This window comes from Salmo trutta, chromosome 39 (genome assembly GCF_901001165.1).
Source record: "Salmo trutta chromosome 39, fSalTru1.1, whole genome shotgun sequence".
NCBI classification, from domain to species: domain Eukaryota; kingdom Metazoa; phylum Chordata; class Actinopteri; order Salmoniformes; family Salmonidae; genus Salmo; species Salmo trutta.
Genome location: NC_042995.1, coordinates 11,286,332 through 11,307,832, shown reverse-complemented (window position 1 = coordinate 11,307,832; position 21,501 = coordinate 11,286,332). Strand labels below are relative to the sequence as shown.

The 21,501-nt window shown below is 44.5% G+C and overlaps 2 protein-coding genes across 2 annotated transcripts; one reads left to right on the top strand and one right to left on the bottom strand.

Annotated features, from left to right (window-relative positions):
- Positions 1 to 11,865: 11,865 nt before the first annotated feature.
- On the bottom strand, positions 11,866 to 13,692 carry LOC115179555 (mitotic-spindle organizing protein 1). Its single transcript, XM_029741187.1, has 3 exons — positions 13,434 to 13,692; positions 12,968 to 13,113; positions 11,866 to 12,483 (listed from the first exon to the last, which is right to left on the bottom strand). The coding sequence occupies exons 1-3, from the start codon at positions 13,486 to 13,488 to the stop codon at positions 12,469 to 12,471; spliced, it is 216 nt and encodes a 71-aa protein (XP_029597047.1). The 5' UTR covers positions 13,489 to 13,692; the 3' UTR covers positions 11,866 to 12,468.
- A 69-nt stretch (positions 13,693 to 13,761) lies between these two features.
- LOC115179510 (protein aurora borealis) lies at positions 13,762 to 21,472 on the top strand. Its single transcript, XM_029741101.1, has 10 exons — positions 13,762 to 13,851; positions 14,176 to 14,349; positions 15,080 to 15,186; positions 15,699 to 15,829; positions 15,977 to 16,087; positions 16,240 to 16,496; positions 18,099 to 18,255; positions 18,493 to 19,073; positions 19,393 to 19,539; positions 20,722 to 21,472. The coding sequence occupies exons 2-10, from the start codon at positions 14,197 to 14,199 to the stop codon at positions 20,743 to 20,745; spliced, it is 1,668 nt and encodes a 555-aa protein (XP_029596961.1). The 5' UTR covers positions 13,762 to 13,851; positions 14,176 to 14,196; the 3' UTR covers positions 20,746 to 21,472.
- Positions 21,473 to 21,501: the final 29 nt, after the last annotated feature.

Here is a 21,501-nt window from a genome sequence, read left to right as displayed (position 1 = left end):
TCTGTCTCAGTCTTATGTCTTCTAATGGTCAATACCATCAGTCCCTCAATACCCATCAGTCCCTCAATACCCATCAGTCCCTCAATACCCATCAGTCCCTCAATACCCATCAGTCCCTCAATACCCATCAGTCCCTCAATACCATCAGTCCCTCAATACCCATCAGTCCCTCAATACCATCAGTCCCTCAATACCCATCAGTCCCTCAATACCCATCAGTCCCTCAATACCATCAGTCCCTCAATACCCATCAGTCCCTCAATACCATCAGTCCTCACTACCCATCTAGTCCCTCAATACCCATCAGTCCCTCAATACCATCAGTCCCTCAATACCATCAGTCCCTCAATACCCATCAGTCCCTCAATACCCATCAGTCCCTCAATACCATCAGTCCCTCAATACCCATCAGTCCCTCAATACCCATCAGTCCCTCAATACCATCAGTCCCTCAATACCATCAGTCCCTCAATACCCATCAGTCCCTCAATACCCATCAGTCCCTTCAATACCATCAGTCCCTCAATACCCATCAGTCCCTCAATACCCATCAGTCCCTCAATACCATCAGTCCCTCAATACCCATCAGTCCCTCAATACCCATCAGTCCCTCAATACCCATCAGTCCCTCAATACCCATCAGTCCCTCAATACCATCAGTCCCTCAATACCATCAGTCCCTCAATACTCATCAGTCCCTCAATACCCATCAGTCCTTCAATACCATCAGTCCCTCAATACCCATCAGTCCCTCAATATCATCAGTCCCTCAATACCCATCAGTCCCTCAATACCCATCAGTCCCTCAATACCATCAGTCCCTCAATACCATCAGTCCCTCAATACCCATCATTCCCTCAATATCCATCAGTCTCTCAATACCCATCAGTCCCTCAATACCCATCAGTCCCTCAATACCCATCAGTCCCTCAATACCCATCAGTCCCTCAATACCCATCAGTCCCTCAATACCCATCAGTCCTTCAATATCCATCAGTCCTTCAATACCCATCAGTCCTTCAATACCCATCAGTCCCTCAATACCCATCAGTCCCTCAATACCCATCAGTCCTTCAATAACCATCAGTCCCTCAATACCCATCAGTCCCTCAATACCATCAGTCCCTCAATACCCATCAGTCCCTCAATACCCATCAGTCCCTCAATACCCATCAGTCCTTCAATAACCATCAGTCCCTCAATACCCATCAGTCCTTCAATACCATCAGTCCACTCCATACCCATCAGTCCTTCAATACCCATCAGTCCCTCAATACCCATCAGTCCCTCAATACCCATCAGTCCCTCAATACCCATCAGTCCCTCAATACCCATATGTCCCTCAATACCCATCAGTCCCTCAATACCCATCAGTCCTTCAATACCCATCAGTCCCTCAATACCCATCAGTCCCTCAATACCCATCAGTCCCTCAATACCCATCAGTCCCTCAATACCCATATGTCCCTCAATACCCATCAGTCCCTCAATACCATCAGTCCCTCAATACCATCAGTCCCTCAATACCCATCAGTCCTTCAATACCATCAGTCCCTCAATACCCATCAGTCCCTCAATACCCATCAGTCCCTCAATACCCATCAGTCCTTCAATACCCATATGTCCCTCAATACCCATCAGTCCCTCAATACCCATCAGTCCCTCAATACCATCAGTCCTTCAATACCCATCAGTCCCTCAATACCCATCAGTCCCTCAATACCCATCAGTCCCTCAATACCCATCAGTCCCTCAATACCCATCAGTCCCTCAATACCCATCAGTCCCTCAATACCATCAGTCCCTCAATACATTTGAATGACAACAACCACATGTTCGTTTATTGCTCCTGAGAATGACAAGTCAAGGACAGGTTACCTATCACTGGCAGCATGAATGACAAGTCAAGGACAGGTTACCTATCACTGGCAGCATGAATGACAAGTCAAGGACAGGCTACCTATCACTGGCAGCATGAATGACAAGTCAAGGACAGGCTACCTATCACTGGCAGCATGAATGACAAGTCAAGGACAAGCTACCTATCACTGGCAGCATGAATGACAAGTCAAGGACAGGCTACCTATCACTGGCAGCATGAATGACAAGTCAAGGACAGGCTACCTATCACCGGCAGCATGAATGACAAGTCAAGGACAAGCTACCTATCACTGGCAGCATGAATGAGAAGTCAAGGACAGGTTACCTATCACTGGCAGCATGAATGACAAGTCAAGGACAGGCTACCTATCACTGGCAGCATGAATGACAAGTCAAGGACAGTCTACCTATCACTGGCAGCATGAATGACAAGTCAAGGACAGGCTACCTATCACTGGCAGCATGAATGACAAGTCAAGGACAAGCTACCTATCACTGGCAGCATGAATGACAAGTCAAGGACAGGTTACCTATCACTGGCAGCATGAATGACAAGTCAAGGACAGGCTACCTATCACTGGCAGCATGAATGACAAGTCAAGGACAGGCTACCTATCACTGGCAGCATGAATGACAAGTCAAGGACAGGTTACCTATCACTGGCAGCATGAATGACAAGTCAATGACAGGTCACCTATCACTGGCAGCATGAATGACAAGTCAAGGACAGGCTACCTATCACTGGCAGCATGAATGACAAGTCAAGGACAGGCTACCTATCACTGGCAGCATGAATGACAAGTCAAGGACAGGCTACCTATCACTGGCAGCATGAATGACAAGTCAAGGACAGGTTACCTATCACCGGCAGCATGAATGACAAGTCAAGGACAGGTTACCTATCACCGGCAGCATGAACGCAACACTCAGATGAAAGCAGTATCATTATTGTTCTCTTTAATGCCACAGAGCTTTATTCTGCATGGAGGGGGATTGGTGTGGAGATCATGCCATTGATTTGTGCCCAGTTTCTAAAAACGAGCACATAGACGATATCAACAGAGTGAGAGAGAAAAAGAAAGAGAACAAGAGAGAGCGATGTCACTGCTAAGCAAGTATGTTGACACAGCATTATCACACCCTAGTAGTGAAACATGTTGACGCCGCATTATCACACCCTAGTAGTGAAACATGTTGACACAGCATTATCACACCCTAGTAGTGAAACATGTTGACGCCGCATTATCACACCATAGTAGTGAAACATGTTGCCGCCGCATTATCACACCCTAGTAGTGAAACATGTTGATGCCGCATTATCACACCCTAGTAGTGAAACATGTTGACACAGCATTATCACACCCTAGCAGTGAAACATGGTGACCGCATTATCACACCCTAGTAGTGAAACATGTTGACGCAGCATTATCACACCCTAGTAGTGAAACATGTTGACGCAGCATTATCACACCCTAGTAGTGAAACATGTTGACGCAGCATTATCACACCCTAGTAGTGAAACATGGTGACACAGCATTATCACACCCTAGTAGTGAAACATGTTGACGCAGCATTATCACACCCTAGTAGGGAACCATGTTGACGCAGCATTATCACACCCTAGTAGTGAAACATGTTGACACAGCATTATCACACCCTAGTAGTGAAACATGTTGACGCCGCATTATCACACCCTAGTAGTAAAACATGTTGATGCCGCATTATCACACCCTAGTAGTGAAACATGTTGACACAGCATTATCACACCCTAGCAGTGAAACATGGTGACCGCATTATCACACCCTAGTAGTGAAACATGTTGGCACAGCATTATCACACCCTAGTAGTGAAACATGTTGACGCCGCATTATCACACCCTAGTAGTGAAACATGTTGACGCTGCATTATCACACCCTAGTAGTGAAACATGTTGACACAGCATTATCACACCCTAACAGTGAAACATGGTGACCGCATTATCACACCCTAGTAGTGAAACATGTTGACGCAGCATTATCACACCCTAGTAGTGAAACATGTTGATGCAGCATTATCACACCCTAGTAGTGAAACATGTTGACACAGCATTATCACACCCTAGTAGTGAAACATGTTGACGCAGCATTATCACACCCTAGTAGTGAAACATGTTGACGACGCATTATCACACCCTAGTAGTGAAACATGTTGCCACAGCATTATCACCCCCTAGTAGTGAAACATGGTGACGCAGCATTATCACACCCTAGTAGTGAAACATGTTGACGCAGCATTATCACACCCTAGTAGTGAAACATGTTGATGCAGAATTATCACACCCTAGTAGTGAAACATGTTGACAAAGCATTATCACACCCTAGTAGTGAAACATGTTGATGCAGCATTATCACACCTTAGTAGTGAAACATGTTGATGCCGCATTATCACACCCTAGTAGTGAAACATGTTGACACAGCATTATCACACCCTAGTAGTGAAACATGTTGACACAGCATTATCAAACCCAAGCAGTGAAACATGTTGACACAGCATTATCACACCCTAGTAGTGAAACATGTTGACACAGCATTATAACACCCTAGTAGTAAAACATGTTGACACAGCATTATCCTACCCTAGTAGTGAAACATGTTGACACAGCATTATCACACCCTAGCAGTGAAACATGTTGACACAGCATTATCACACCCTAGTAGTGAAACATGTTGATGCAGCATTATCACACCCTAGTAGTGAAACATGTTGACGCAGCATTATCACACCCTAGTAGTAAAACATGTTGACACAGCATTATCCTACCCTAGTAGTGAAACATGTTGACACAGCATTATCACACCCTAGCAGTGAAACATGTTGACACAGCATTATCACACCCTAGTAGTAAAACATGTTGACACAGCATTATCACACCCTAGCAGTGAAACATGTTGACACAGCATTATCACACCCCTAGCAGTGAAACATGTTGACACAGCATTATCACACCCTAGTAGTAAAACATGTTGACACAGCATTATCACACCCTAGCAGTGAAACATGTTGACACAGCATTGTCCTACCCTAGTAGTGAAACATGTTGCCACAGCATTATCACACCCTAGCAGTGAAACATGTTGACACAGCATTATCACACCCTAGCAGTGAAACATGTTGCCACAGCATTATCACACCCTAGTAGTGAAACATGTTGCCACAGCATTATCACACCCTAGTAGTGAAACATGTTGCCACAGCATTATCACACCCTAGTAGTGAAACATGTTGACACAGCATTATCACACCCTAGTAGTGAAACATGTTGCCACAGCATTATCACACCCTAGTAGTGAAACATGTTGCCACAGCATTATCACACCCTAGTAGTGAAACATGTTGACGCAGCATTATTACACCCTAGCAGTGAAACATGTTGACACAGCATTGTCCTACCCTAGTAGTGAAACATGTTGACACAGCATTATCACACCCTAGTAGTGAAACATGTTGACACAGCATTATCACACCCTAGCAGTGAAACATGTTGACACAGCATTGTCCTACCCTAGTAGTGAAACATGTTGACACAGCATTATCACACCCTAGCATTGAACCATGTTGACACAGCATTATCACTCCCTAGCAGTGAAACATGTTGACACAGCATTGTCCTACCCTAGTAGTGAAACATGTTGACACAGCATTATCACACCCTAGCAGTGAAACATGTTGACACAGCATTATCACACCCTAGCAGTGAAACATGTTGACACAGCATTATCACACCCTAGCAGTGAAACATGTTGACGCAGCATTATCACACCCTAGTAGTGAAACATGTTGACACAGCATTATCACACCCTAGCAGTGAAACATGTTGACACAGCATTATCACACCCCTCATCCTTTCCTTCTGGCAGGATTCCTTTCTGGAGTAACAACACTGGCCAATGTAACAGACCAGGTCATATGAAGGAATTACATTATTCAAACGTCTATTGTGGAAATGAATGATCTAAGCTATAGCATTTTCCACATTCAGAATGAGGTTAAAGTGTCAATCAAGCCAGGATAAAGAGAATGTTGAATAGGAGAAAGAGAATGTTGAATAGGAGAAAGAGAATGTTGAATAGGAGAAAGAGAATGTTGAATAGGAGAAAGAGAATGTTGAATAGGAGAAAGAGAATGTTGAATAGGAGAAAGAGAATGTTGAATAGGAGAAAAGAGAATGTTGAAGAGGAGAAAGAGAATGGAATAGGAGAAGAGACGTTGAATAGGAGAAAGAGAATGTTGAATAGGAGAAAGAGAATGTTGAATAGGAGAAAGAGAATGTTGAAGAGGAGAAAGAGAATGTTGAATAGGAGAAAGAGAATGTTGAATAGGAGAAAGAGAATGTTGAATAGGAGAAAGAGAATGTTGAATAGGAGAAAGAGAATGTTGAATAGGAGAAAGAGAATGTTGAAGAGGAGAAAGAGAATGTTGAAGCGGAGAAAGAGAATGTTGAATAGGAGAAAGAGAATGTTGAATAGGAGAAAGAGAATGTTGAATAGGAGAAAGAGAATGTTGAATAGGAGAAAGAGAATGTTGAATAGGAGAAAGAGAATGTTGAATAGGAGAAAGAGAATGTTGAAGAGGAGAAAGAGAATGTTGAAGCGGAGAAAGAGAATGTTGAATAGGAGAAAGAGAATGTTGAATAGGAGAAAGAGAATGTTGAAGAGGAGAAAGAGAATGTTGAATAGGAGAAAGAGAATGTTGAATAGGAGAAAGAGAATGAGAGGAGTGTTATTATGTTGGACTTGGGCTCAGTGAAATCCAACCCTTTCATAAAGGATTTCTATTGAATATATCATTGTACTGTACTGCAGCCCATCCTATTCACTCAATGACACAGACGGCTTGGTAATAAACTGTCCACTTTCATACTGACGTTTCTCAATTCAAGTTTCTCAGCGCAAAGCTCAGAATATATCTATTAAATCTACTTTATCCACACAGACAGCTCTCATTAAATTCAATTAATTTAAATTCAATATATCTTAATTGTCCCCGAAGGAGCATAGAAACCGCAAAACAACCCCAGGAACAAACACAAGTATCAGACTTCAGTCAGACTTCCTGCTCCTGTTCAGCCAATCATCAATCAGCACCAGTACTTTATAGTTGTTTACCCTGTAGCTACCGTCATTACCTCTTTAACAAGGCCCAGGTGCAGGGGCCGCAGTGTGTGTGTTTAGGGGAAAGGAGCTGACGTCTCTGTCCAGGCAGGCCCTCCTAACAGCTGGATACACACACACACACACACACACACACACACACACACACACACACACACACACACACACACACACACACACACACACTGCCTGCCTGCCTGCCTGGTCACATTGTGCTGTAGAAGTGTAATGGAGGGAGCGAGAGAGATGGGGGATAGAGGGAGGGAGAGACAGGAATGAGAGAGAAGGCAGACAGACCGAGACATTAGCCACATTTATACCTGGTTCTAACATACGCCCTTTGTCCTGATCTTGTCCTCATTCTGATTGTGCCCACTTTTTAGACAGGTGTAGACGATTAAAAGACACATTGTGAACTGATTTTGATCAGATTTCACAAGTCTAAACTGGCAAGATCAGGATAAGATCAGGACAAGATCAGGACAAAGGACACATGTAAGCGGCAGTCATAAACGGGGCTAGAGAGAGGCAGGAAAGAAGAGAAAAGAGAGGAGACAGACAGGGTAGAGAGAGGAGACAGACAGACAGACAGACAGACAGACAGACAGACAGACAGACAGACAGACAGGATAGAGAGAGGAGACAGACAGGGTAGAGAGAGGAGACAGACAGGGTAGAGAGAGGAGACAGACAGGGTAGAGAGAGGAGACAGACAGGATAGAGAGGAGACAGACAGGATAGAGAGAGGAGACAGACAGGATAGAGAGAGGAGACAGACAGGGTAGAGAGAGGAGACAGACAGGGTAGAGAGAGGAGACAGACAGGATAGAGAGAGGAGACAGACAGGATAGAGAGGAGACAGACAGGATAGAGAGAGGAGACAGACAGGATAGAGAGAGGAGACAGACAGGATAGAGAGGAGACAGACAGGGAGAGAGAGGAGACAGACAGGGGAGAGAGAGGAGACAGACAGACAGACAGACAGACAGGATAGAGAGAGGAGAGGCAGAGCGACCGTCAGCCCAGCAGCCATCTGCTCATCTCCTGTTAATGAACAAAGCAAACAGCAGGAGTCAAGGCCAGCTCAGCTCCGCTCCAAATACGGGTTCTTTTTATTGACAGAAACACACACACTTTAATTGTATTAGGCTTGATTAAAAACAGGGGCAAGGACAACTTTCAGACCTTACTGCTCTCTCCGCTTCAGTCAACTAATGGTAATGGAGTTGCTAGGCTGTGTTCCTGAGGAAGAGTCACTCATTGTTGATCTGACTACAGGCCCAGGATTGAAGTAACTGCTGTAACATTCACTATGCCTATGGAAAAAGGCTTCTAGGAAGTAGACTGTATATTGAGTAACCTATACTAACGTCACAATGTTTAAAGGGGCAATCAGCGGTTTCTACATCCATTTTTGGACTTAATTTGTATAAATGAATGATATGTATCCATTGATTCTTGAAGAATATAACTTATAAATGCCTCATGAGCTCAGTTTAACTGTCATACCCCATCAGAACCCAAAATATAAGCTTGTTTTACTCCAGTGTTTCTAAACAAAGTATATGTAAACAAACACTATATGGCCCCAAAACATGGTTAAAATGAACATTTTGATATCATGTATGGTCAGTCCTTACATCAATAGTTCTAACTATAAACTGTAGATCAGTTACATTTCTCCAGCCTCTCATCCCTCAGCCTTTTAACCGAAACAGGGGTGAGGAAAACGCTGTGTTATTGTTCCTCCTGCTGATTGTGGCTTTAAGTGCTACAAACAGACGATGGAGCTATTTGGAAATGTGATGATAACAAAGACAGGCCTGATTTCCATCATTAACTGTAGGCCTACAATATATTTCTAATGTAATCATCATTGATTGTAATGTGGTTAGTCTCAGCAGCCACAGCTGGCTGTATGCAAACATCCCCACTGGTCATCAACTATTATTGTAGCCTACAACATGATGATGATCAACTCTCATATTTACAGCCTCAAGATGATGATGATGATGCTGTTCATCTCGCGCCGTATTCAACACGGTGGGTCCCGTGCGCAGCACATATCAAATACCAAACAGATGGCTGGTAGACAAACAAGCTAATTTATCTCCGAGCCAGCGGCGGGGAACGAATGAAAGTCTTTTCTCACCTACCGAAGCTAAATGTTGATTTTTCTTGTCTTCTTCATTCCTCCACATTTAGCAGCTGGCTGCCTGCACGTTTCACATCAACTCAAATGAAAGACAATCTTGTTTTCATTAATTTCCAACACAGTGAGTCTCTTGTTATGGAGATTAAAAACGAGTCTGTGATGCCCATCATTTGTCTTGATGATAGACTGGGGGCCCCAACCCAGAGATGCCAATACACTACATACGGTTTGCCTGGGTAGATATATCTATTAAATGCCTCTCTGTATATGATAGACCACATGTGTCTTACCGCTCCCACAACACACATTTGGGGGAAACAAATGCTCAGCCACAGTGCAGGGCACCTTGCCAGGGCCATGCTGAAGGGAACAACTACCTGCAACCAGTAGCCTTGTTAACAGTTCATCTTCCACCCTTAAAAAAAGCAACACCCACCCAAGATGAAGGTAGTAGGGGGTAACTGCCCCCTCCCAACACATTCCCTGGTCTGTCACTGCTCTTGCTCAACAACAACAAATGTCCTCATCACAACTTTTGGAGATATTTCAACTAAACGATTTTGTGATAAGTTGATCAAATTTTTTGAAATGTTGAAAAAGTTGTAGATATATACCAATATAGTTAGATCTATAATTGTTGCTTAAATATGCAAGTAGGAGAGCCTTAAGATAAATAATCAAGAGAGAAACATGTAGATTATTTTTGAGTAAAGTAGTAATATGTTGGATGAGTGTATCTTGCCCCCCCCCCCAAGGGGTAGTTATCCCTTTATGGTTATGAATGTGTTTCTACCTGTCATTTAGAAAATGACTAGCCACTTAGCGCTAGTTAGTACTAACTTGCTTGCTAGCAACTTCACTAGCAGTAAATGCTAGCCAGCTAGCTAGTTAGCATAAGCTGCAAAGAGTGCTAGCTAGCAACCTCCTTACTACCAGATCGTCTGAGGTAAAATACATTAAAAAGATCACGTAGCTTAATTGCAGTTGTAAATGTTTCCACCAGTGACTGATAGCTTTACAGTTAATGTTACTTTATAGCCTTTTAGCTATTTTACACAGCATTTTATGTCATATATCTAGATAGCTAGCTAAGTGTTTGAGAGAGCTTTTCAATTGGCATCTCCCCCCCATATTTCAGTGGGGACTAGAGCAGTGCAGGAGTTGGACTCATGAGTTGTGCTCCAATTTGACTGGGGAAAGCTTTATTGTGACCTACACTACCAGTCAAAAGTTTGGACACACCTACTCATTCAAGGGTTTTTCTTTATTTTTACTATTTTCTACATTGTAGAATAATAGTGAAGACATCAAAACTATGAAATAACACATATGGAATCATGTAGTAAACAAAAAAGTGTTAAACAAATCAAAATATATTTTATATTTGAGATTCTTCAAAGTAGCCACCCTTTGCCTTATTATTCTACAATGCAGAAAATAGTAAAAATAAAGAAAAAACCCTTGAATGAGTAGGCGTGTCCAAACCTTTGACAGGTACTGTATGTACAAATGCAATAGCAGAACATAAGTTGCCACATCAATGTTACACTGAATTAATTAGTTAAGTTGTTATTAAATGTTATACCCTAATGTAATTTAATATTATTAGTTATATTCCATTCCAATATTACATTCCAATTAAGATTTTCTTTTATTAATTAAAAACAACTATTGAAAACCTTTAGATCCTGAAGTACATTTTAAAGACTGTTGGGATTTAAAACCTTGCATTATTCAAATCATATTTAGTGCAGTTGTACATCATGGATTGTATTGAACAGGAACAAAGCACAAAGAAAATGAATGTGCAGGTGAGTTAAAAAGAGGAACTTTACATCTAATCTCTTCATGTTGCGGATATTAATGGTGACACCATTTCCCCCCCACATATTTTATTCAAATAAAACAACTAGACGTAGCTTTTAAGTATTACTTACTAAAGAATGTCTTAATGAAACTGATTGAATGGATTTGAACACACTGTGTGAAACTCTATGGCCCAATCTGCTACCAGGTAACTGGCCCCGCGGGCACTTTAAAACACAGCTTTCCTAAAAACATTTAATCAAATAACTAACAAAGTGAACTATAGCCATTTATTTCCCTTTATAGTTTATTCGCCAAAGCATGACCTTCATCCACATGCAATTTTTTCTCCAAATGTAGATTTTTTGTGTCAGCAATTAGGCATTGTTCTTAGTGGGGGCTAGTTACCCACTAGATCCCTACCTCCTTCGTTCTTATTACTTGTGCAGAGACATTTTCCTGAGATCTCCAATTGAAAGATATTTATTTAACTAGGAAAGTCAAGAACAAATTCTTCTTTACAATGGCAGCCTACCCCGGCCAAACCCTAATGACGCTGGGCCAATTGTGGATGCCGCCCAATGGGACTCCCAATCACGGCCAGTTGTGATACAGTCTGGAATCAAACCAGGGTCTGTAGTGACGCCTCTTGCACTGAGATGCAGTGCCTTAGACCGCTGCGCCACTCAGGAGCCCAGGTGTCCTTATCAGAGAACTCCTCAACAGAAGAACATTGCAGACAGAGGACTTGGAGGATATCGTATCTACACTGATTTATGACTTTTTAATTTAACTAGGTAAACTTTTCTACTGGTAAACTGGATACTTCTGAATCATCATGATCTAATGAGTAAGTAAAGAAACACTGCCACCTTGTGGATATAAAATGCAACTGCTTTTAATATTGAGTTCCATCCATCATTGACAATCCTGGACACTTCAAGAGAGAAAAAAAAAAAAAAACTTTGACATGCCAGACATTGAAGAAAAAAACGGACATTAAATTCATATAAAACTACACACAATTCGCAATAAATTAGACTTCTTTACACATCCAAAAAGCCATAAAGGAATTGAAAACAACCCATCATTGTAGCACTGTGTGATGATGGATAGTGCCATTGATTAGGTTTCCTTCAGTCAGAAGAAAGACGACTGAACTGACAACCTATATGATTGAGGGAGGGAGGGGTACTGAAACATTGGATATCAGGGCATTGCAGTCATTCATATTGCCAGATTGCACACCAAGCTGATGACAGGAACATAAAAGTCAAGGAGAATTGGCCACTGATGTTGCCAGACCAAATGTTACGCACACAGCATTTTCCTTCCAATGAAGCCAGGGGTCAAATCCAGAGGCACGAAGAATAGTTCAGGGTAACACACGCTCACTATCTGCCAATATTGTGGACTTGACAGCATGAAAACACTTCCACTCAGCAGAACTGTTCTGTTGGGATCAGTCTTGGATCCTCAGTTGTCAGAGGCCTGGAACAGAAGGAAGACAAATATTGGCATATTGTTTAGACATTAAGTTTGTGACTACAGGTGCAACATGCAACAGTGGTGAGGCAGAAACGGAGTTGTCTAGATCCAGTCAGAAAGAACCTAGCCTATCAGATTGAAGCATAATGGACTCATTAAAACAGTGGCAGTTATGTGAAGGATAACCACAGCAATTGACCCTGTCCTGTACAGAGCAGAGTCTAATACAGGGCTCTCCAACCCTGTTCCTGGAGAGCTACCGTCCTGTACAGAGCAGAGTCTAATACAGGGCTCTCCAACCCTGTTCCTGGAGAGCTACCGTCCTGTACAGAGCAGAGTCCATTTAGTCCTAGTCCTATTGAGTCTCTATAGCAGGGTCCACGGGACAAACTTGGTCCAGACAACATTTGGTTCAACCTTGTTCTATTGTGTCTCTATAGACTCGGTTCTGTAAGTATCTATCCCTGTCCCCTGAACATGGCCTTACTTTTAGTGAATCTGAGGCTTTACGTAGCTCCTTGATGACAGAGGACAGGGCCTCTGGGTTGATGCCCTGCTCACACAGCCTGACACAGATAGACAGAGACTCCATGTCCAGGCCTGTGTTCAATAGCCTAGAGATCTCCAGCAGCACTTGTGGGGAAAAATAGGAGAGAAAATAATAACATGAAATTGGCACTCTAGCCACCCATTGTCTGGCATATAACGAGCTGTAGAGTTTAAACCATGTCACCTTTCAAGATAAAAGTGTTCTTACTAATACTGCTGTGTGGTGGATTGTTGCCATGGGTACAGAACGAAACGTGATAAATAGCTAGCTAGCTAAAGTTACCTAGCTAACTACCTTACTGTCAAGCCAATCTTAAGGCATTGCAATCAATAGAGTGTGTCACATTTGTAAAACACATATCTAGGTTCTACAACAGACTTGATCATAACCTTAGCTAACTCACCATCCATTGTTTCTCGGACAGCATTCATGTTGTTAGCATTAGCACTGCTAGCCATGATCAGTTCGTGTGGGACCTCTGAGATTAACTCAACAACAACTTCAACAGTTCAAGCTGATTTACAAAAATACTTCTACTATCACAACCCCGTCATTTGGATAAATTAGAAATAGTACATTTGTTGATAAAGTCTACCATGAGTATATACTTTGCTAGTCAGCTTACTAACGACCACACAAGCGAAAGGAAGTGACGTCGCTGTAAATTTGGAGCGTTCTGAAATCTTCAATCTGATTGGTTGTCAGGCACTTCCTATTAATTTCTATTGGTCAATTGGCGTTGTGGGAAAACTGAAATAAACGTTTGAAACAACTGACTCTGGAACCTTATTTTGGTTGTGTTGAAAACTTCTGCAGCTGCTGTAAGTATCAGGGCTTCAATATCAAATAACATACCGAATAGATCTATCAAATGAACCTCTAAGAATAGTTGCTAAAGCCTTAGCTAGCCAGGCATTTAACGAAACGTTTGGGATAGCTAGTATGTACTAGATTGTGGGACCAACAGCCAGCTAGTTTAGCTAACGTTAGCTAGCTAGCTAGCTACTCTTTCACGTAAGTAAGGTTTGTTCTCTTGATAGTATTACAGTAATTGTTTGGCTTTCTCTAGTACTTAGTGATCTTTGATTAGCATACTATTTATACTGGATCAAAGCTGATTAATGTTTGATTTCCTGCATCAATAGGTTCAGGTTTGTGGTCAGACTATGGGAGATCTTCCAGATGTCCAGATCACTCCTGAGACTCCAGGGAGGGCAGCTATCCGTAACCCCTTCGAGAGCCCCAACGACTACCATCGCCTGCAAGAATCCGTGGTCCCCAGCCCCTCTGTCTTCAAGTCCTCCAAGACCTCCGGAGCTGTAAGTGTAAACCTACACTGAGTGAACAAAACATTGAGTTGCATTGCCTTTTGCCCTCAGAACAGCCTCAGTTCGTCGGGGGCATGGACAACAAGGTGTAGAAAGCATTCCACAGGGAAGTTGGCCCATATTGACTACAATGCTTCCCACAGTTGTGTCAAGTTAGCTGGATGTCCTTTGGTTGGTGGACCGTTCTTGATACACACGGGAAACGGTTGAACGTGAAAAACCCAGCAGCGTTGCAGTTCTTGGCACACTCAAACCTGTGCCCCTGGCACCTACTACCATACCCTGTTCAAAGGCACTTAAATATTTTGTCTTGCCCATTCAACCTCTGAATGGCATATGTACACAATCCATGTCTCAATTGTCTCAAGGCTTAAAAATCCTTTAACCTGTCTCCTCCCCTTCATCTACACTGATTGAAGTGGATTTAAAGAGACCTCAATAAAAGATCATAGCTTTCACCTGGTCAGTCTATCATCCTAATATTTTGTACACATTTATGGTCTGGTCTCATACATATCTTGTATAGTTCACACACTTCAATAGCCTGAAGGACAACTGACCTCCATGATCAGCAAGTCAGTTAGCAGGTTTGTCTCCTTCAGAAGTCCTGTCATTGTCCTCTTGTGAAAGTAATCACCCGTTTTACAGAGCCACCTCGTGACGTTCCTTCAATCACTACCTGAATCGTTATTCTCAATGTTTTCTTGATCATTGTTTTCAGACACCAGCCAAGTTTAAATGGGACATAGATGAGATGTCTAGCCTGCTCCCTGTGGACATAGATGCTGAGGATATCCACCGCCAGTCCTTGTACCTCAGTCAGACCAGGTGAGGAACGAGTAACCAGTCCATGTACCTCAGTCAGACCAGGTGAGGAACTAGTAACCAGTCCATGTACCTCAGTTAGACCAGGTGAGGAACTAGTAACCAGTACTTGTACCTCAGTCAGACCAGGTGAGGAACTAGGAACCAGTCCATGTACCTCAGTCAGACCAGGTGAGGAACTAGTAACCAGTCCTTGTACCTCAGTTAGACCAGGTGAGGAACTAGTAACCAGTCCATGTACCTCAGTTAGACCAGGTGAGGAACTAGTAACCAGTCCATGTACCTCAGTTAGACCAGGTGAGGAACTAGTAACCAGTCCTTGTACCTCAGTCAGACCAGGTGAGGAACTAGGAACCAGTCCATGTACCTCAGTCAGACCAGGAACTCTGACCAGGTTAAGGTTTACAATGCACACAAGACAAATGGGGAGCACTTTGAAATACAACTGCTGCTGAGAGGTTGGGGGTATTGGTTTATTGGTCTGGTAACAGCTTTGTTTTTTTTAAAACATCCAGGATGGATTCTGACATCGAGGAGAAACGTCAGAATGCTATCGAGCAGTTTTTCACGAAAGGCGCCATTGTGCCTTCACCATGGACCGAACCAACAAGCAAACAGAAATCGGCACAGATGCACTTTGGGAAGAGTAAGTGACTCCAATGAGTTGGCGTTAAGTCGCTTTTCACTCACTCACACATTATAGTGTTTTATTTTCTGTCATTTTCTATTTCCTGAATAACTTATGTTCAGCCATTTCTATGGATGTTAAATGAGTAAATGTTTCTATCTTCAGGTTCCATGTCCCCACTGATATTAGAAGATCCACTATCAACTAAAAAAACCACAGTAGGCTGCCAGACAGTCCTGTCCTTACCTGTGGACTTCCACCTGGACAAAATATTAGGTAAACCTTTACATGTCAGTAAACACTCCATACAGGTAATGTTTATCTCTGTGCAGATATTACCAGACTGCCAGGAAACCTTATCCTGTCTGTCTGTCTGTCTGTCCGTCCGTCCGTCCGTCCCCCCCCCCCCCCCCCCCCCCCCACCCCAGGAGAATACTACAGACTGAAGGAGGTGTCTCAGCAGGATCAGGTTCAGGAGACCCTGAGCTCCTCGTCTCTGAGACGGAAGTTGTTTCTGGACGGCCAAGGGAGCGGCTCAGAGTCCTCCAGCCCCCCCAGCCCAGAAGGAGGGGAGGGAGAGCCCCCTGGGGGAGAAGGGGGAGGGGATAGAGATTTCCTCTCACCCATGAGCGCCTCTCCTCTGCCCTGCCCGTTGTCTGGCATGTCTGCCCTGACCCCCTCCACTGTAAGTGTGCCACTATTCAATGTCAATGGTGTCTGACCAGTGTGTTGAGTGACAGTGAAACATGCTAGCAAGTGTGGTTTGTTGCTCTGGTTCTAAGCATGTGTTGTTATTATCACAGGGCTGCCCAATCCTTTTCCTGGAGAGCTGCCATCCAAAAGGTTTTCACTGGGTCGGGTTAGTTACAACTGGGGTTGGAGTGAAAACCTACAGGAGGTTAGCTCTCCAGGAACAGGGTTGGAGTTAACCTACAGGAGGGTAGCTCTCCAGGAACAGGGTTGGAGTTAACCTACAGGAGGGTAGCTCTCCAGGAACAGGGGGTTGGAGTTAAAACCTACAGGAGGGTAGCTCTCCAGGAACAGGGGGTTGGAGTTAAAACCTACAGGAGGGTAGCTCTCCAGGAACAGGGGGTTGGAGTTAAAACCTACAGGAGGGTAGCTCTCCAGGAACAGGGTTGGAGTTAACCTACAGGAGGGTCTCTCCAGGAACAGGGTTGGAGTTAACCTACAGGAGGGTAGCTCTCCAGGAACAGGGTTGGAGTTAAAACCTCCTGTAGGTTTTATCTCTCCAGGAACAGGGGGTTGGAGTTAAAACCTCCTGTAGGTTTTATCTCTCCAGGAACAGGGTTGGAGTTAAAACCTACACGAGGTTAGTTCTCCAGGAACAGGGTTGGAGTTAAAACCTCCTGTAGGTTATCTCTCCAGGAACAGGGTTGGAGTTAAAACCTCCTGTAGGTTATCTCTCCAGGAACAGGGTTGGAGTTAAAACCTCCTGTAGGTTCTCTCCAGGAACAGGGTTGGAGTTAAAACCTACAGGAGGTTCTCTCCAGGAACAGGGTTGGAGTTAACCTACAGGAGGGTAGCTCTCCAGGAACAGGGTTGGAGTTAAAACCTACACGAGGTTAGTTCTCCAGGAACAGGGTTGGAGTTAAAACCTACAGGAGGTTATCTCTCCAGGAACAGGGGGTTGGAGTTAAAACCTCCTGTAGGTTCTCTCTCCAGGAACAGGGTTGGAGTTAAAACCTACAGGAGGTTCTCTCCAGGAACAGGGTTGGAGTTAAAACCTACAGGAGGTTATCTCTCCAGGAACAGGGTTGGAGTTAAAACCTACAGGAGGTTATCTCTCCAGGAACAGGGTTGGAGTTAACCTACAGGAGGGTAGCTCTCCAGGAACAGGGTTGGAGTTAAAACCTACACGAGGTTAGTTCTCCAGGAACAGGGTTGGAGTTAAAACCTACAGGAGGGTATCTCTCCAGGAACAGGGTTGGAGTTAAAACCTACAGGAGGGTATCTCTCCAGGAACAGGGTTGGAGTTAAAACCTACAGGAGGGTTTCTTTCCAGGAACAGGGTTGGAGTATAAACCTACAGGACGGTATCTCTCCAGGAACAGGGTTGGAGCATAAACCTACAGGAGGTTATCTCTCCAGGAACAGGACAGCTCTGCTATAGCAGATGCTATATTCCTTCTAAAGTGGTACTGTGTATAACATCTAGGAGGGAATCTGTTTGTGTGAGGAAGAATCAGAAAGCTAGGATTTCAAATAGACGTCACCGCTTGTTTTCTCTCTTGCCATTTTAATGAGATGTTGTCTCTCTTTTTCGAAGGGTCTTTTCTCATCCAGCCCTATCCAGGGTCGTTACCGAACCTACAGCCTGGGAAGTGTCACCAGCCCCCTGTGCCCTGAGCGCTCCTCTCCTGCTGGCTTCCAGTCCCCTGCCCTGTCCCCCATCGGACCACAGTTCACACAGACACCCATAGCAGGTATACGAGTCATTTAAAGAGGTGTTTTATCTCCTTATTGGCATAATGTGTCTTAAATGTTGTTATACCGTAAACCTGATGCAGCTTTGGAGACATTATCTATGGAAACTGATTGAATATGTCTGTGCAGATTTGCACATCTTTTACGGACCTCAACCTGTTGAGTCAAGTCATTAGGTGAAAGGTGTCCATGTTATTGGTAAGTTGAGTGATGCCGTGATTGGTTTTCCTGTCTAGGAGAGAGGAAGAAGCTGAGCTTTGTGACCCCTGAAGGTGTTCCCCTAGACATGGACATCAACTCCTGTACAGAGAGCCCCTACGTAGACGGCTGTTCCCCTATCTGCTTCTGCTCCTCGCTCCAGCCCCCGGGCCGGACCCAGGTCAACCCTGAGCTCAGACTCGGAGCCCCCTGCTGGGCCTCACCCCCAACCATCTCCCCCAACCCTTCCCTCCTGGACCAGGAGAATATATGTCCCTCTACTTCACTACCAGCCATGGAGCTGGGCGCCTGCTCCCCCTTCCCGGTGCCGTGTGTACCCAGGACCAGTGGGGGTCTGCTGGGGCTGGGGAGGCTGTGTGAGGGGGGTCCGGGGATGGGCCAGGCTCTGTTGGACTCAGTGAAGATGGAGGAGGTGGAGAACGGCGAGGTGGAAGTGGACCTCCCTGTGGAAGAGGAGGAGGAAGGAGGTGGGACTCCTGTTGGTGTCTGGTTGACCAGCTCCTGTGTGGGGGCGAGTGTGATGGCAGCGGAGGCGTCTCATATGTTTGTGTCTCTGCTAGCTGAAGGAAGCTGCATCCCTTATGATAACAGCATGCAGGTCTGTATCTACTGGTCTACTGACTAAACCGCTCCAATCACAACAGAATAGACCTCTCACAAGCTGGCCACCAGTTTTACATTTCAGAAAAGGCATTTTAATGTTTCTAAAACAACAGTTGGAAGAGTTACTGGCATGTATGTAACTGACTGTGGGTTTGACTTTTTTGCACTAAAATGTTATTTGGTTGAATGTACACAGATGGATCACGTACTTTTAATTATTCTTAGATTTCTGATTACCATGTTAATCACTGGGAGAGGCACTGATTTGACAATCTGTTTGAATAGAATTTTAACTGACTGCTTTCTCTGTGTAGGTGGACAGTGGGTACAACACATACACTGGCACTGCCACCGCCAGCCTGATAGATGCCATGTGTTCAGACAGCCAGAGTAAGGAGTCGTTCGACGCAGCACACATCCCAGACGAGGTCTTCCCTCACAGCAGACACACTAAGGCTAAGGTAACGTAACCCACACTGACTGAGGTAACGTAACCCACACTGGCTGAGGTAACGTAACCCACACTGGCTGAGGTAACGTAACCCACACTGACTGAGGTAACGTAACCCACACTGACTGAGGTAACGTAACCCACACTGACTGAGGTAACGTAACCCACACTGGCTGAGGTAACGTAACCCACACTGGCTAAGGTAACGTAACCCACACTGACTGAGGTAACGTAACCCACACTGGCTGAGGTAACGTAACCCACACTGGCTGAGGTAACGTAACCCACACTGACTGAGGTAACGTAACCCACACTGACTGAGGTAACGTAACCCACACTGACTGAGGTAACGTAACCCACACTGACTGAGGTAACGTAACCCACACTGACTGAGGTAACGTAACCCACACTGACTGAGGTAACGTAACCCACACTGACTGAGGTAACGTAACCCACACTGACTGATGAGCCCAAACCCAACGATGCAGTTAAAAAGCCAGATCAGCAAAAAATAAAAAGGGACTATTAACTTAGTAGAAGCCGTTCGGCAGTCTGACGGCCTGGGGGTAGAAGCCGTTCGGCAGTCTGACGGCCTGGGGGTAGAAGCCGTTCGGCAGTCTGACGGCCTGGGGGTAGAAGCCGTTCGGCAGTCTGACGGCCTGGGGGTAGAAGCCGTTCGGCAGTCTGACGGCCTGGGGGTAGAAGCCGTTCGGCAGTCTGACGGCCTGGGGGTAGAAGCCGTTCGGCAGTCTGACGGCCTGGGGGTAGAAGCCGTTCGGCAGTCTGACGGCCTGGGGGTAGAAGCCGTTCGGCAGTCTGACGGCCTGCGGGTAGAAGCCGTTCGGCAGTCTGACGGCCTGCGGGTAGAAGCCGTTCGGCAGTCTGACGGCCTGCGGGTAGAAGCCGTTCGGCAGTCTGACGGCCTGGGGGTAGAAGCCGTTCGGCAGTCTGACGGCCTGGGGGTAGAAGCTGTTCAGGAGACTTTGTCCCAGACTTGGTACTCCAGTACCTCTTGCTGTGTGGTAGCAGAGAGAATAACTTGGGTTGCTGGAGTCTTTGACAATGTTTAGTGCTTTCCTCTGACACCAGAATTGGATCTTATTTCATTTGTGAGTTTACACATTGCTAAACCATGATTGACGTGGTACAGCTTATGAAGACACATATGAATGGAGAATATTTTGTTTTCCAGACTGTTTTTCCTCAACACCATTGAGTGAGCTGATTGGAAGAGAACAAGGAAGCCCCTCCCAGCTGAAGCCTATGATGATGTCTTGCCAATGTTGCACCGTTTTAAAGCAGCCATGTCAGGAGTCTGTTCATTAGTCAGATTCTGTTGCAAAACATTTGTAATGGAAACCTTTTACGCTAGAAATGGAACTTACCTGAATTTGTCCAATAGAAACAAATTGTTGCCAAACGCTTTGTTTAGAGTAAACCGTTTGTTGCAAAACATTTAGCAACAGAATCCGTGTACTGAACACACCCCGGCTAAGTGACAATGTTTAGATGCTGCCATTCGCACAAATGAACCTTGAAATGAATTCCCATTGGCGCTAGCTATCCCTCGTAATGGAGTTGAAATGTGCTCACTAAGGTGTCTGAAATGGCACCCTATATAGTGCACTACTTTTGAGCCCTGTGGGCGTTGGTGAATGGTGCACTATATAGGGAATAAGGTGCTATTTTGTTGAACTTAGTGTTGACGTGAACAAGGGACTGATGAAACTTGACTTTCATATGTATTTTATATTCTTGTTGATTTTGAATTTAGCATTATATGAATCATTTTTATTTTTGATCAGTTAAACAATTACGGGAATGTGAATTGTGATAAAGGATTTTTTATTGTAAATTGTTATAACTGCAGAGCTCCCCATGTGATTGAATGGGTGTAAAGTTCAGACTAGAACACTGAGCCACATTAAATGTTGTACACCTGGGCTCCTCTTTAGTTTCCTGGCTACATTTC